Source organism: Bombina bombina, chromosome 11 (assembly GCF_027579735.1).
Source record: "Bombina bombina isolate aBomBom1 chromosome 11, aBomBom1.pri, whole genome shotgun sequence".
Lineage (NCBI taxonomy): Eukaryota > Metazoa > Chordata > Amphibia > Anura > Bombinatoridae > Bombina > Bombina bombina.
This window is the reverse complement of record NC_069509.1, coordinates 91619433-91637345: the sequence shown is the minus strand read 5'-3', so window position 1 is coordinate 91637345 and position 17913 is coordinate 91619433. Positions and strand designations below refer to the sequence as shown.

The 17913-nt window shown below is 40.0% G+C and overlaps 1 protein-coding gene across 1 annotated transcript in view; it reads left to right on the top strand.

The window, feature by feature from the left end:
- Window positions 1–17913, top strand: part of CFAP70 (cilia and flagella associated protein 70) — a 576575-nt gene that overhangs the window by 312829 nt on the left and 245833 nt on the right. The window contains exons 15-16 of the mRNA XM_053694219.1: window positions 8927–9052; window positions 12678–12811. Of these exons, the coding sequence (XP_053550194.1) occupies window positions 8927–9052; window positions 12678–12811 (260 nt within the window). The remainder of the gene's footprint in view (window positions 1–8926; window positions 9053–12677; window positions 12812–17913) is intronic.

Here is a 17913-nt window from a genome sequence, read left to right as displayed (position 1 = left end):
CGCGCAGTAAATAACCAGCCATTACAAGTGGCTGGTTATTGCTACCACTAGCTTGCGGTAGCAATTAACGCTCAGAAAATTAAACAGAGAACAGATCTCTGGTTAATGTTCTAAATGTCCCCCAATCACCCCCAAAATAAAGTGGTGTGTTTTTTGTTTTTAAAATAAAAAAAAAATAGCATCTTTACTTTTTAAAAATATAACTGCTAAAAGCAGTTATAAGGGGTTAAAAGTTGGCGGGTGTGGGTTGTTACAGTTATAAGGGGTTAAAAGTTGGTGAGTCCATGGGGGCTGTGTGTTACCTGTAAATATATATGTATATACACATATTAACACATAAATATATATGTATATATTCATATACATACATATTTACATTTGCTGCGCGACTCACCCCCTCACGGCATGAGAACGAGGCTCCCATTGGAGCCTGTGGAAGCGCGCTCTCGTGAGCACAAAGCTTTCATGCAGTGCAAACGCGAGTTCACATTCGCATTGCACTGCACTTGCACATTTGTGTGCACTGGTATTTCTCAGTTGAGTGCAAATATTGCCTGATGAAACGGCACTAAGCCGAGAAACGTGTTGCTAAGCAACAATTTTATTTGTTTTAATAAAGTGTTTGATACTTTTAAGCCTTGCTCTGGACTTTGTATGTGCAATGTCCTTTGTGAGTATTTGACTACCATCGTTCTACTATTAGTGTTTGTTTAGAACTTGCTGCACCAAGAGCGCCTCTCGTTTTTTGTCTTTCAGGACTTGTTTTTATTATCTTCACTTCTTTGGAGAGAGCTGCCTATGGTCATCATACGTCGATCACATTTGTTTGGATCACCTCATTTGGGAACAATTACATTTGCTGTTATATTTGCTGAATTATTGTATAATAGTTTTCCACCTGTTTAGTGTTATAGCAATAGTAATCTATCAAGATACCGATTTGCCTATATACCTTGACATTACAGTTCATATATTATTTAACACAATATCAAATTAGTAAGGTAGTGTTTGGTGATATACCATTCTCTTTTGACGCACCTCCCTTTTAGACACACTTACTTGGAGAAGTTTGGTGTCTAGTGTTTTTTTGACAGCTATGACAGACATGTTTGGACTATATTAGACATAGGCTATGATACATGATTGTGGAAATCATTTCAGAGAGACTATAATAGTCATATGAGGATAACGGTTTTGCTTTAAAGAAGTGGTTTACTATTTTTGCGCACTTTTAGTGGCGCAGTTCATTTTTTGATCCGCTCACTTGATGCCCGCTTTTACGCTGTATCGTACTGGAGCTTTATGAACCTGTAATGCATAGGAGGTGTCTCGCATTGAGGATCAGTGTCGGCTTTGCGACTTAACATCTTCTTTTCAAGCAAATCGTTTGTCAAGAAGCTTCTGTGGATAGAGGAGAGGATCTCTGCAGGAGAGTCTTGCTTCCTCTTGCTAGTGGGGTGTCAATCCTGTCCAGTAGGAACCTTAGGCAATCTGAGGTTGCTTATTAGGGGTTCATTTTATCTGCTATCTGTAATTAAATTATATAAATCTCTACTAAAAATTTTAAATTTCTTTTATTTCTCACTAATTTGGTTATATTTTGGAGCTGAATTCTGTAGCTATGGATTCAGAATTAGATCAGTCTATGTCTGTGGATAAATACTTACTATGTTTAGAGGCTCAAATTGTTCTGCTAATTCAATTTTGTTCCTCATGCTTAGCTAAAACTTTAAAATTTAAAGACAGATTACTCCCTTTTGAGCCAAGTGTCTCTCAGGATAATGCTGTGCGTGACATGCCTAAGCTTTCTCCTCAAACGTCCCAAGCCTTAATTATTTCTCATACTGTGCCTTCTGTGTCCTCTCAACCACCTGGGGGTGTTTATTTACCTGGGGATTTTGCCGCTCAGATTACTTCTGCAGTATCTGCGGCTTTGTCAGCTTTCCCTTCTTTGGGTAAGCGCAAGAGGAAATCTAAACATTTGTCTGTTAGCAAGGTTTCTGACTCTAAAACTGCGCTGTCCAACCTTTCTCAAATGTCAGATGAGGAGGATACTTCAGTAGCTTCTGAAGGTAAAATCCCTGACTCTGAAACTATGGGGGAAAAATATTCTGAATCTGAAGTTAATTTCCGATTTAAGCTTGAACATCTCCGATTGCTTCTAAAGGAGGTTCTAGCTACCTCGGATGACTCTGAACCTTCGGTTGCTGTCAACCCTAAGAAGTCCTCTAAACTTAATAGAGTTTATGATTCTCCAATGTCTGAGGATGTTTTTCCTGTTCCAGACAAGATGTCTGAAATTATAGTCAGGAATAAAATAAGCCAGGGGTTCCCTTTTCCCCTTCTCCTGTTTTTAAAAAGTTGTTCCCGGTTGCTGACTCCATTCAGGACTCTAAAATAGAGGGACCTATCTCTACTCTAGCTAAAATAACTACCATTCCTATAGAGGATAGTTGTTCTTTTAAGGATCCAATGGATACGAATCTAGAGGCTTACTTAAAAAATATGTACATCCATCAAGGATTACAGTGGCAACCTGCGGCAAGTATTGCTACGGTTGCGGAAGCAGCATCTTATTGGTGCGATGCCCTGTCTGATCTGATATCAGAAGAGACTACGGTAGAGGAGATGTAAGATAGGTTCAAATTTCTTAAACTGGCCAATACCTTTATCTGTGATGCCAACATACAGGTAATTAGATTGGGAGCTAAGATATCTAGCTTCACTTTTCTAGCTCGCAGAGCTCTGTGGTTAAAATCTTGGTCGGCTGATGTATCTTCAAAGGCTAAGCTTTTGTCTTTACCTTATAGGGGTAAAACTCTATTTGGTCCTGGTCTGGCGGAAATCATTTCAGAAATTACAGGTGGAAAGAAATCTTTCCTATATTAGGACAAGAAGAATAGACCTAAGGGTCGACAAACTTCTAATTTTTGTTCCTTTCGCAACTTTAAGAGACAGCAGTCCTACTCTTCCTCTTCCAAACCAGTGCAATCCAGCTCCAATTGGAAATCCAGCAAGCCTTGGAATAAGGGAAAGCAAAACAAGAAACCTTCTGCTGACTGAAATCAGCATGAAGGGTCCGACCCCGATCCGATTTTGGACCAGGTGGGGGACAGGCTTTCTCTTTTTTGACAGGCTTGGATACGCGATGTCCCAGATCCATGGGCTGTGAACATAGTATCTTAGGGTTACAAAATAGGATTCAGATCTTGTCCTCCAAGGGGCAGATATCTCCTGTCAAGACTATCCTTAAACCAGTTAAAGAGGGAGGCTTTCTTAAATTGTGTAGAGGACCTATATTCTCTGGGAGTTATTGTTCCAGTCCCTCTAGAGGAACAAGGTCAAAGATTCTATTCAAATCTATTTGAAAAAGGAGGGAACTTTCTGTCCCATCCTAGAACTAAAGTGTCTCAACAAATTCCTCAGGGTTCCGTCCTTCAAGGTGGAAACTATTCGTTCCATTCTTCCATTGGTTCAGGAAGGTCAGGTCATGACGACCATAGACCTGAAGGACATGTATTTACACGTTCCCATTCACAGGGATCATCACCAGTTTCTAAGGTTTGCCTTTCTGGACAAGCAGTTCCAGTTTATTGCCCTTCTGTTTGGTCTTGCCACAGCTCCCAGAATATTTACAAAGGTTCTGGGAGCCCCATTGGCAGTGATCAGATCCCAGGGAATTACTGTGCCACCTTATCTAGTAGATACCTTGTCTACATCTTGTTGTCTTTTCTACGTTCCCACGGGTGGAAAGTGAATCTGAAAAAAGAGTTCTCTAGTTCCAAATACAAGAGTGTGTTTCCTAGGGACAATGATAGATTCCCTGTCCATGAAGATTTTCCTGACGGACGTCAGAAAATCCAAATTTCTTGCTTCTTGTCTTTCGCTAAAAGCTCAGGGCCGGTGGTCTCAAGAAGAATCTTCTCTTCCCATAAACATCTTGGAATTGAGAGCAATCTTCAATGCCTTGACAGCTTGGCCTCAATTATCTTTAGTCTGGTTTATCAGATTCCAGTCGGACAACATCACCTCAGTGGCTTACATCAACCACCAGGGAGGAACTCAAAGGTCCCTGGCCATGAAGGATGTGACTCGCACTCTGCAGTGGGCGGAAGCTCATGATTGTCTCCTATCTGCCATCCACATTCCAGGGGTGGACAATTGGGAGGTGGATTTTCTGAGCAGACAGACTTTTGATCCCGGGGAGTGGGCTCTCCATTCGGAAGTGTTCTCAAGCATAACCCTCAGGTAAGGGGTTCTGGAGTTGGATCTGATGGCGTCTCGTCAAAACGCCAGGCTTCCAAAGTACGGTTCAAGGTCAAGAGATCCTCAGGCCGCTCTGATAGATGTAGAAAATGAAGAAGAACAGAGGGGCGCCTCATGTGAAGTATCGTCAGGTGGAGACACAAAAAAATCACAAAATAGCCAAATGAGTACTCACATACTCCAGGAACACACTTATGTGTTGGTAGGAACAGGCTGCAGATTTGTAAAGGTGTGACAGCTCACCCGTTCAGTCCCGCTCTCAATGCTGTGTTGCTGGGGGTGGAGTGGAAACACAGAAAAGGAGCACTACATGTGCAGACCATTAAAAGTAAAACCAACAATTTTTACTTAGTAGAAAATTGGGTACTCACATACTCCAAAAGCACACCAATGTGCTGGTAGGAACAGGCTGCAGATTTAGGCAGGTGTGGCAGCTCACCGAAGGGCACAGTCTCAAGATGCAGGTACTGTTGTGAAGCAGTGGGCACAGTAATCCAAAATGAACTGCACCAAGTGTTAGGGATACCACTTGTATATAGTGTCAGGCAGTAGGTAGGTAGAGAAATCCACTCAAGGTTTTTTAGTTGGGTATAAAAGGCAGAGGTAGGTTTGAGATTTATTTTATGCCTGATGAAACGGTTTTTAAACCGAGAAACGCGTTGCAAGTTTTTGGGGCAACATTGTTAACCCCTTAATCCACTTTTTACAACAAACCTGTGTGTTGTTGTTTTTTAACCAGTGTTTTTAATAAATACCTTCATTTTTATTTGTGAGTGGATTTCTCTACCTACCTACTGCCTGACACTATATACAAGAGGTATCCCTAACACTTGGTGCAGTTCATTTTGGATTACTGTGCCCACTGCTTCACAACAGTACCTGCATCTTGAGACTGTGCCCTTGGATGAGCTGCCACACCTGCCTAAATCTGCAGCCTTTTCCTACCAGCACATTGGTGTGCTTTTGGAGTATGTGAGTACCCATTTTTCTACTAAGTAAAAATTGTTGGTTTTACTTTTAATGGTCTGCACATGTAGTGCTCCTTTTTATGTGTTTCCACTCCACCCCCAGCACCACAGCATTGAGAGCGGGACTGAACGGGTGAGCTGTCACACCTTTACAAATCTGCAGCCTGTCCCTACCAACACATAAGTGTGTTCCTGGAGTATGTGAGTACTCATTTGGCTATTTTGTGATTTTTTTTTTGTGTCTCCACCTGACGATACTTCACATGAGGCACCCCTCTGTTCTTCTTCATTTTCTATAGCTTCACCTGGACCTGCCAGTGAGGAGGAGGCAGCCACCACTTGAAAACAGTCCACACCACCTAAAGGACATTTTTCATATTTCACTTTATATTATTATCGTTTAAAGAACTATATATATATATAAATATATATATATATATATATATATATATATATATACACATAAATTAAGACCCAATTTATACGTTTGAATTTTACATCTATTGTTCACTACACAGACGATCATTATTTTATATTGTCTAGCGCCCCCCCTTGTGTGATCAGGTCACACCTTGTATATTTTTATCGCTCTGATAGATGCCCTGGCGGTTCCATGGGATTTTCGGTCTAACATACCTGTGTCCTCCATTTCCTCTCCTTCCACGAGTCATTGCTCGTATCAAGCAGAAGAGAGCCTGGCCTTGCAGGATCTGGTTTGCTGACCTGGTGAAGATGTCATCTCTTCCACCTTGGAGGTTATCTCCGAGGAAGGACCTTCTAATTAAGGGTCCATTTCTCCATCGAAATCTAGATTCTCTGAAGCTTACTGCTTGGAGATTGAACGCCTACTACTGTCTGAACGTGGTTTTTCGTAAGTGGTTATTGATACTATGCTTCAGGCTCGTAAACCAGTTACTCACAGGATTTACCATAAGATATGGCGTAAATACCTTTTTTGGTGTGAAGCTAAGGGTTTTTCCTGGAGTCGGGTGAGGATTTCCTGAATTTTATCGTTTCTTCAAGATGGCTTGGAGAAAGGTTTGTCAGTCAGTACTCTGAAAGGTCAGATTTCTGCACTGTCTTTTCTTCTTTTGCACAAACGTCTGGCAGATTTACCAGATGTTCAAGCTTTTGTTCAGGCCCTGATCAAAATCAGGCCTGTGTTTAAACCTGTTGCTCCACCTGTGAGCCTTAACCTAGTTCTTAAAGTTTTGCAGCAGGCTCGGTTTGAGCCGATGCATGTTGTTGATGTAAAATTGATATCTTGGAAAGTTTTGTTTCTTCTTGCTATTTCTTCCGCTCGCAGAGATTCTGAGTTTTCAGCTCTGCAGTGTGATTCCCCGTACCTTATTTTTCATGCAGATAAGGCGGTCCTTCGTACTAAATTGGGGTTTCTCCCCAAGGTGGTGTTGGATCGAAACATTAATCAGGAAATTGTTGTTCCTTCCTTTTGTCCTAATCCTTCTTCTCATAAGGATCGTCTTTTGCATAACCTGGATGCTGTGCGTGCTCTAACATTTTACCTTCAAGCTACTAAAGATTTTCGGCAATCTTGTGCCCTGTTTGTTGTTTTCTCTGGAAAGCGTAAGGGTCAGAAGGCCACTTCTACTACTCTTTCCCTCTGGTTAAGAAGTATGATTCGTTTTGCTTATGAGACTGCTGGTCAGCAGCCTCCTGAGAGAATTACGGCTTATTTCACTAGGGCTGTCTCTTCATCTTGGGCTTTCAAAAAATTTGCAAGGCGGCAACATGGTCCTCTTTGCATATTTTTTCCAAATTCTACAAATTTGATACTTTTGCCTCGGCTGAGGCCTCTTTTGGGAGAAAGGTTCTTCAAGCGGTGGTGCCTTCTGTTTAGGTCCTCCTGCCTTGTTCTCCCTCCCTGTTCATTCCGTGTCCTCTAGCTTTATTGGTTCCCACTAGTAATTGGAATGACGTTGTGGACTCTCCATGCCATAGGAAAGAAAAAAGTATGCTTACCTGATACATTTCTTTTTTTTCTGGGCATGGAGAGTCCATGACCCCGCTCTCTTTTAAAAATATTATTCAGCAGTTTTTTGAGTAAACCTCAGGCACCTCTATACCCTTGTGTTTCTTCTTTTTCCATTTTCCTTCGGGTAAATGACTGGGGATTATGGGTAAAGGAAGTTACACTTAACAGCTTTGCTGGGGTGCTCTTTGCCTCCTCCTGCTGGCCAGGAGTTGAATATCCCACTAGTAATTGGAATGACGTTGTGGACTCTCCATGCCCGGAAAGAAAGAAATTTATCAGGTAGGCATACTTTTTGTTTATATGTAAATAAATAATTGGATACATTAAAAAAATAAGAAGACACCCTTATGAGCATGTATGGAGAATAAACTGGACTTGACTGGGATAACTAATTATCCCACTTAGCAAAAGTTGCCTTATACTTAAAGGGACAGTCAACTCCAAAATTGTTATTGTTTAAAAAGATAGATAATCCCTTTATTCCCCAGTGTTGCATAACCAACACCGTTATAGAAATATACTTTTTACCTCTGTGATTACCTGGTATATAAGCCTCTTCTGACAGCCCCCTGATCACATGGCTATTTATGTATTATCTATTGACATTTTATCCAATTAGTGCTGTGTTGTGCACAACCCACGGGCGTGAGCACAGTTATCTATAGGGCTCACATGAACTAGCAGTTTCCTGTTGTGAAAAGCTATATGATAAGAGGCTGTCTGTAGTTGCTTAGAAACAGGCAGAAATTTAGAGATTTAAATGTTATAAAGTATATTAATATAACAGTGTTGGTTGTGCAAACCTGGGGAATGGGTAGTATAAAGGCGTTATCTATCTTTTTAAACAATAACAGTTTTGATGTAGACTGTCCCTTTAAAAACCATTACAAATCCCCTGCAACTTAAATCATTAAATAGATAGAAAGGTCAAAAATGAATTGTGCATGGGTGCATTTCATTTTTAAATGGAAGTATTTGTTCAATATACTTTCATTAGCAGAAATGCTTCTAGTAGAAGTTATTACTGAGTCAGTAGTGGTTTGCATGGCACAAATGAAGTCATCACTGATGCAATACATATTACCAGTAGCTTTATGAGCAAGCATGGTGTTTAAATCTTGATCTTCTAGTCACACGTAGCATATGTGCGTATGCTGCTGAAACCGTTGCTAATCAAAGTTGAATACCAAAATGCTTCTATTTAAAGAGACATGAAACCGAAATGTTTTCTTTCATGATCCAGATAGATCATGCAATTTTAAACAACTTTCTAATTTACGTCTATTTTCTATTTTGCTTCATTCTCTTAATATCCTTTGCTAAACAGCATATCTAGATAGGCTCAATAGCAGCTGATTGGTGGCTGCACAAAGATGCCTCATGTGATTGGCTCACCGTGTGCATTGCTATTTCTTCTGCAAAGGATATCTGAATGAAGCAAGTTAGATAATAGAAGTAAATTGGAATGTTGTTTAAAATTTTATTCTCCACCTGAATCATGAAAGAAAATGTTTGGGTTTTGTGTCCCTTTAAAGCATTTAATTATTTGAATGCATTCATGCACATTTCAATGTTCACCTTTCTATCCCTTTAAATGTTAGAGATTTTTAAATACCTTGGAAATATTTCTCATGTCGTTTGTATGTTCCATATGCAATATTCATAAAAACACTGATCCAATCTTCATTAATTTTTACAGACTTTATTTAGTAGCAAAGAAGAGCTTCCTAGTCTTCCTGTAAAAGATACAGAAAAACTCCTCCGATTTGCAAAGGAAGCAGAGTTCAATGAAGATTTGAATCTGGCTGAGCTGTACTATCAAGAGGTAAGGAGAAAATTGTATTCTTAAAGGGAAATGAAACGTAACATTTTTCCTTCATGATTCAGATAGAGTATAGATTTTTTAACGACTTTCCAATTTATTTCTGTTATCAATTTTGCTTCATTCTCTTCTAAGTATCCTTTGTTGAAGGAGCAGCAATGCACTACTGGGACCTAGCTGAACACATTGTTAAGCCAATAAGACGAGGCTTATGTGCATCCACCAATCAGTGACTAGCTTCTACTTCCTGGGCCTACCAAGAGAACAAATTAGATAATAGAAGTAAATTGGAAAGTTTTTTAAAATTGTATGTTCTATCTGAATCATGAAAGACAAAATTTGGGTTTCATGTCAAAATTGAAATGTGCATGCGTTCATTTCATTTTTAAATAGAATCGTTTTTGCAATATATTTCCATTAGCAAAATGCTTTTAATAAAAGTTATCACTGTTTTCAGTGGCATCCGCTCGTTCTTTCTGCCCTTCAGTGTCTCATGAGGCAGAGGGTCTGTTATTCCACAGATGATATTAAAGGGCCACTAGGATAAAACAGGTTAGAGAAATACACTCCTGAGGTACTCAATACTGCTACTCCCTAAAAAGACAAATGCTCCTCAAAACATATGTCAGCTATAGCTAGTTAAAAAAGAAAACAAAAAGGGAGAGCGCTACAAAGATAGCAGATTGAGAAACAATGTGGGTAAGCTAATTAGCTGTGGTTGTATAACCTCAAGTTGTAGATACAAATGAACCTAAGGATCGCTTGTGATATATACGCTGTACGTACAAACTGCCCTAATAACCGTATGCTAAAGGTAGCTAATATGTTAATCTGAGAACATTGTCATATAGGGTGCAAACAAAACGAATGAAAGAAGCGAAAGAGACAAACAAAACACAAGAAAAAGTCCTTAGTAAAGGCCTATCATTTGCTCTCAACAAGTTTGAGACACTAATCAATATTAATCAGTTTGTCCGCAAACTAACTCTAAAAAGATATTTCATTAAAAACCCTATAGAAAAAGAAAGAACACTATCAGGGAAAGAACGCAAATATAATCACACTGATTTTAAACCACAATCCTCCTTTTTTTCCCCACTCATGAAAAGAGTAAACACATAACATTATTTGAGGAGATGGTAAAAAAAGAATTGGAAAAAATAGATCAGTCAAGATACCTGTGGAATATGACACAAGAAGAACTGAGAATCCTCAAAGAACTAAAAAACAACAAAGATCTGACGATAAAACCAGCTGATAAGGGAGTGGGGATTGTCCTTATGGATACAAGCTATTATTTGGAAAAATCCAATTGATTACTAATCAATAATTCAACATATAAAAAATTACAAAACAACCCAATAAGGAAACAAGAAACAAAGCTAGGTACACTACTTAAAGAAGCTAACAATATAGGGCTACTAACAAATTAATGATCAATGCTCAATGTTTGACACACATGAACTAACGTCCTCTAGTGGTGGAAAACTGTCAAAATGCATTCACAGAAAAGGCGGTCTTCAAGGTCTAAGAAATTAGCATATGAGCCTACCTAGGTTTAGCTTTTAACTAAGCATACCAAGAGAATAAAGCAAAATTGGTGATAAACATACTTTGGAAAGTTGTTGAAAACTACATGCCCTATTTGAATCATAAAAGTTTTTTTTGGACTTGACTGTCCCTCTAAACAACTAATGAAACTTTAAAAAATGCATCTACATGTTATTCTCAGATTAATCTTTTCTTTGAATGCATCATTCTATCTAGCATTTGTTTAGTGTTTAATGTCCCTTTAAGAACTCACATGTGTATCCCATATCTAGCGGTCAGAGAAGCAATTGGGACTTCCATCATTGTTTTGTCATAGGCGCTGCTATGTTTGAATGGATTCATTGAATGACACTGATGGTTTTTAACACATGGATTAGCTGTGAATTCTTCGTCGCTGAAATGAAATTGTGTGCCCTTTTGGTGCTATTTAAGGCAGTGCTCGTGTTGAGGGTAGATTTACCAAGCAGCGGATGCTACCCCCGTACTTTCTGGCTCGCCGGAAATGTAAGTTAAGAAGCAGCGGTCATAAGACCGCTACTCCTTAACTCGTCCACCACCTCTGAGGCGGCGGACAGCAATCAGCCGATCGGATACGATCGGGTTGATTGACACCCCCTTTGCAGGGGTGGCATTGCAGAAGCATTTCATTAGAAATGCTTGTGCAATGATAAATGCCGACAGTGTATGCTGTCGGCATTTATCGATGTGCGGCAGACATGATCCACTAGAGCGGATCATGTCTGCCCGCACATTGATAAATCTACCCCTTGCTCTCTACTACTGATTGCTATCTTGGACTGCCATTTTGCGAACCTTAAGTGACCTTGCCCTGTATTCTGCTTGTAAACATTGTTGCCAAGCATTTACTTGGCTAGTTATCTTCAGGACTGATATGACCCCTTGGTGGAACTGACCTTTGCTTAGTCCTTAACCTGATTCTGACTGATTCCTGTGTATGACTTTGGTTTGGCTAACAACTAAGTAACAGAGGTAGAAAAGTTCACAGAGGTAGAAAAGTGGATCTCAAAAAACAAACTCTTCATAAACACTGACAAAACTGTCACAATGATCTTTGGAACGGTACCTAAATTACACAAACTACAAAATTCCCATCTACGCATCAAAACAAAATCAAATTGCACACTGACTGCAGTCTACTCTTTCAAATACTTGGGTATATTGTTAGACCCCAATTTATCTTTTGGCCTCCACATAGAAAAACTTGCATCTAAACTCTATCCAAAACTAGGTGCCCTGTACAGAATCAAATCCTGCCTCAGCCCTACAGTAAAGGAAAAGATTATACAGCAAATGCTGATGCCAATCATGGATTATGGGGATGTAGTATATGCACCTGCACCGCAAACTCACCTAAATAAACTTAATACACTGTATAACTCGTTCTGCCGCTTTGTGCTACACTGTAACTACAGGACCCACCATTGTGACATGCTAAAAGAACTAAACTGGCTGAAGCTGGAATCCAGACGCACCCTCCATCTTTCCAGCCTTGTTTTTAAGAGCTTTTCTTGGAAGCTCCCAACCTACCTGAGTAGAATGCTCTCTCCAGCTGTTCCCACCTCCTATAACCTCCGATCTAGTACCAGCACATTATTTAGTCTGACTCCATACAAAAAGAAAGCAGCTCAATCCTTCTTTTCCTACAGAGCACCACAATTATGGAACAACCTCCCCCAATCCTTTAAGAGATCCCTCTCTACATATCTCAAAACAGAATGCACCTGTCATGATTGATTATATATTTCCTACCTGCTCTATGTTAAATTTTGCATATATTATTTATTAATATTGTTTTTGTATTTTATTGTACCCTATTTTATCAATGCAATGTTTTGTGGACCCAGGACATTCTTGAAAACGAGAGAAATCTCAATGTATCCTTCCTGGTAAAATATTTTATAAATAAATAAAGTAACAAGTAATTACCATTATCTCATTAATTCTCTATACCAACTATATACTGCTATAATATATACTATGAGGGCTAACTATGTAAAGGGCAATAAGCCAGTAACTAGTAAATCACATGTTTCTCATTTCTATTATTCCTCTACAGAGATTGGCTCATGACCGTCAATGCATCGATCACTGGTTGGATTATGGGGGTTTCAAGCTTCTTACTGGGGATTACACTAAAGCCCAAGAATGTTTTCATGAGGCTGTGACACTAAACAGAGACCATACTCACAGGTACCTAATATGTTATACTATACATCACAGTAGAATTTTCTAATAAACTATTATAATATAGTTACATTTTAATCAAACTTAGACATGTTATTTATGCAATATCTTATAAATTTGTACAAGCAAAACAAAAATAATTTTCTTCTGGTTTGCCTGAAACAGCTGAGCACCCTCCTGGTATATAGTTATGGAGTGTCCAACCAATGCAAACAAGAGTATTCTTTTTTAACTTTTGATGGAAGGACTAGAGAGCAAACTTTAGAAACTGTTTAATCGATTAGTGACCAGACCATTTTTTCAATTTTCTTACCGTTTGGGACCAGGGCTATTTCTCTTGTAAAGGTGTATCCAGTCCACGGGTTCATCCATTACTTGTGGGATATTCTCCTTCCCAACAGGAAGCTGCAAGAGGACACCCACAGCAGAGCTGTCTATATAGCTCCTCCCCTAACTGCCACCCCCAGTCATTCTCTTGCAGCTCTCGACAAGAAAGGAAGTATCAAGAGAGATGTGGTGACTTAGTGTAGTTTTTACCTTCAATCAAAAGTTTGTTATTTTTAAAGGGTACCGGCGTTGTACTGTTTTTACTCTCAGGCAGAAATTGGCAGAAGACTTCTGCCTGGAGGTTTGATGATCTTAGCGGTTTGTAACTAAGGTCCATTGCTGTTCTCACACATAACTGAAGAGTATGGAAAGAAAACTTCAGTTGGGGGGACGGTCTGCAGATTGCCTGCTTTGAGGTATGTTCAGTATATTTTTTTCTAGAGAGATGATAAGGTCTAGAAAATGCTGACAGTGCCTGGTATATTTAAGGTAAGCCTGATACAGTGATTTAACAACTGGGATCATGCTTGCAAAAAGGGATAATATTCATGTTAAAACCTATATTACTTAGTGTAAAATCGTTTGCATGATTTATAAATAAAAACGTTTTTTCTCTGAGGGTGATAAATCTTTATTTGGGGCCTAATTTCCACATGGCTTGTTAGATTACTCCTAGGAGTACTTTTTTAAGGCCCTCTGACTTTGAGTGCATGGTGGGAGGGGCCTATTTTCGTTTTCAGTCTGAGACATCCATCTTCCTTGAAGGAGTCCTCTGGCTTATAGGACCTCTATAGAGGGTTTTTGTTCCTGCAAAAATCGTTTTTAAGGGCAGGTAGGAGCCACAGCAGGGCTGTGGCAGTGTGTTTGACTGTTTGTTAACAGGTTTTAAGTTTTTCTAATTCGTTTTTGGGCCTAAGGGGTTAATCATCCATTTGCAAGTGGGTGCAATGCTGCTTTAGTCCCTTATACACACTGTAAAAATTTCGTAGAGTTTACTATTTTTTTCACTGTTTTGCAGTTTATGTGGTAGTTTTTTTCTCTTAAAGGCACAGTACCGTTTTTTATTATTGCTTTTTTCACATTTATTAAAGTGTTTTCCAAGCTTGCTGGTCTCATTACTAGTCTGTTAAACATGTCTGACATAGAGGAAACTCCTTGTTCATTATGTTTAGAAGCCATTGTGGAACCCCCTCTTAGAATGTGTACCAAATGCACTGACCTTTCTATAAGTTATAAAGACCATATTATGGCTTTTAAAGATTTATCACCTGAGGTTTCTGAGACTGACAAAAGGGAGGTTATGCCATCTAGCTCTCCCCACGTGTCAGAACCTATAAATCCCGCTCAAGGGACGCCAAGTACATCTAGCGCGTCCAATGCGTTTACTTTACAAGACATGGCGGCAGTTATGAATCATACCCTCACTGAGGTATTGTCCAAACTGCCAGGGTTACAAGGAAAGCGAGACAGCTCTGGGGCTAGAACAAATACAGAGCTCTCTGACGCTTTAGTAGCTATGTCTGATATACCCTCACAATGTGCAGAAGTTGAAGCAGGAGAGCTTCTATCTGTGGGTGACTTCTCTGATTCAGGGAAGGCGTTGCTTCAGTCTGACTCTGAAATGACAGCATTTAAATTTAAGCTTGAACACCTCCGCGTGTTGCTCAGGGAGGTTTTAGCGACTCTGGATGACTGTGACACCATTGTAGTCCCAGAGAAATTGTGTAAAATGGACAAATACTTTGCAGTGCCTGTTTACACTTATGTTTTTCCAATCCCTAAGAGGTATCTGACAGAGGTCAGGTTGTCAAAACTTCTAACTTCCTGCCGTGATCTTTATTCCATTTCTCGTCCGTCAGTGGCTCAGTGTATGGAGGTAATCGGATTAATGGTAGCGGAAATGGACATTGTTCCGTTTGTCCACCTACATCTCAGACCACTGCAACTTTGCATGCTCAATCAGTGGAATGGGGATTACACAGATTTGTCCCCTCTACTAAATCTGAATCAAGAGACCAGGGATTCTCTTCTCTGGTGGCTATCTCGGGTCCATCTGTCCAAGGGAATGAGTTTCCGCAGGCCAGAATGGACTATAGTAACGACAGATGCCAGCCTTCTGGGCTGGGGTGCAGTCTGGAACTCCCTGAAGGCTCAGGGTTCGTGGACTCAGGAGGCCGCCCTCTTTCCGATAAACATTCTGGAACTAAGAGCGATATTCAATGCTCTTCAGGCTTGGCCTCAGCTAGCTGCGGTCAGGTTCATCAGATTTCAGTCGGACAACATCACAACTGTAGCCTATATCAACCATCAGGGGGGAACAAGGAGCCCCCTGGCATTGTTGGAGGTTTCAAAGATAATTCTATGGGCAGAGGTTCACTCTTGCCATCTCTCAGCTATCCATATCCCAGGAGTAGAGAACTGGGAGGCAGACTTTTCATCCGGGGGAGTGGGAGCTCCATCCGGAGGTATTTGCCCAGTTGATCCAACTTTGGGGCAAACCAGAACTGGATCTCATGGCGTCTCGTCAGAACGCCAAGCTTCCTTGTTACGGGTCCAGGTCCAGGGTTCCCAAGGCAGCGCTGATAGATGCTCTAGCAGCGCCCTGGTCCTTCAGCCTGGCTTATGTGTTTCTACCGTTTCCTCTGATCCCTCGTCTTATTGCCAAGATCAAGCAGGAGAGAGCTTCGGTGATCTTTATAGCCCCTGCGTGGCCACGCAGGACTTGGTATGCAGATCTGGTGGACATGTCATCCTTTCCACCATGGACTCTGCTGCTAAGGCAGGACCTTCTGCTTCAAGGTCCCTTCAAACATCCAAATCTAATTTCTCTACGTCGGACTGCTTGGAGATTGAACGCTTGATTCTATCAAAGCGTGGTTTTTCCGAATCGGTCATTGATATCTTATTTCAGGCTTGAAAGCCTGTCACCAGGAAAATCTATCATAAGATATGGTGTAAATATCTTCATTGGTGTGAATCCAAGGGTTACTCATGGAGTAAGGTCAGGATTCCTAGGATATTATCTTTTCTCCAAGAAGGATTGGAGAAGGGTTTGTCAGCTAGTTCCTTAAAGGGACAGATTTCTGCTCTGTCTATTCTTTTGTAGAAACGTCTGGCTGAGGTTCCAGACATTCAGGCGTTTTGTCAGGCTTTAGTTAGAATTAAGCCTGTGTTTAAACCTGTTGCTCCGCCATGGAGTTTAAATTTAGTTCTTAAAGTTCTTCAAGGGGCTCCGTTTGAACCTTTGCATTCCATAGATATTAAGCTTTTATCTTGGAAAGTTCTGTTTTTAGTAGCTATCTCCTCGGCTCGAAGAGTTTCAGAGTTATCTGCTTTACAATGTGATTCCCCTTATCTGATTTTCCATGTAGATAATGTAGTCTTACGTACCAAACCTGGGTTCTTCCTAAGGTTGTATCTAATAAGAATATCAATCAGGAGATTGTTGTTCCTTCACTATGTCCTAATCCTTCTTCAAAGAAGGAACGTCTATTACACAATCTTGATGTGGTTCGTGCTTTAAAGTTTTATTTACAAGCTACGAAGGATTTTCGTCAAACATCTGCTTTGTTTGTTTGTCTACTCTGGACAGAGGAGAGGCCAAAAGGCTTCGGCAACTTCTCTTTCTTTTTGGCTAAGAAGTATAATACGCTTAGCTTATGAGACTGCTGGCCAGCAGCCTCCTGAAAGAATTACAGCTCATTCTACTAGAGCAGTAGCTTCCACATCGGCTTTTAAACATGAGGCCTCTGTTGAACAGATTTGTAAGGCGGCGATTTGGTCTTCGCTTCATACCTTTTCTAAATTCTATAAATTTGATACTTTTGCTTCTTCGGAGGCTATTTTTGGGAGAAAGGTCTTACAGGCAGTGGTGCCTTCCGTATAAGTTCCTGCCTTGTCCCTCCCTTCATCCGTGTCCTAAAGCTTTGGTATTGGTATCCCACAAGTAATGGATGAACCCGTGGACTGGATACACCTTTACAAGAGAAAACAAAATTTATGCTTACCTGATAAATTTATTTCTCTTGTGGTGTATCCAGTCCACGGCCTGCCCTGTCATTTTAAGGCAGGTGTTTTTTTTATTTTTAAACTACAGTCACCACTGCACCCTATAGTTTCTCCTTTTTTTCTTGCCTGTCTTCGGTCGAATGACTGGGGGTGGCAGTTAGGGGAGGAGCTATATAGACAGCTCTGCTGTGGGTGTCCTCCTGCAGCTTCCTGTTGGGAAGGAGAATATCCCACAAGTAATGGATGAACCCGTGGACTGGATACACCACAAGAGAAATAAATTTATCATGTAAGCATAAATTTTGTATTTTACATTTCTGCTGTGTTTGTGTTTAGCTGTAATTTTCCTCTTACTCATTTACTGTACCCACACATATTACGTACAGTTTTTCTCGCAATTAAATGGACTTTCTAAAGATACTATTATTTTCATCATATATAATTTACTATTAAAAAAATTATAAAATTTGATGATAAAATGGAAAAAAACACACTTTTTCTAACTTTGACCCCCAAAATCTGTTACAAATCTGTTACACATCTGTTACACCAAAAAACACCCATACTTAATAGTTTCTAAATTTTGTCCTGAGTTTAGAAATACCCAATGTTTACATGTTCTTTGTTTTTTTTGCAAGTTAAAGGGCAATAAATACAAGTAGCACTTTGCTATTTCCAAACCATTTTTTTTTATTGTTTACATGTTCTTTGTTTTTTTTGCAAGTTAAAGGGCAATAAATACAAGTAGCACTTTGCTATTTCCAAACCATTTT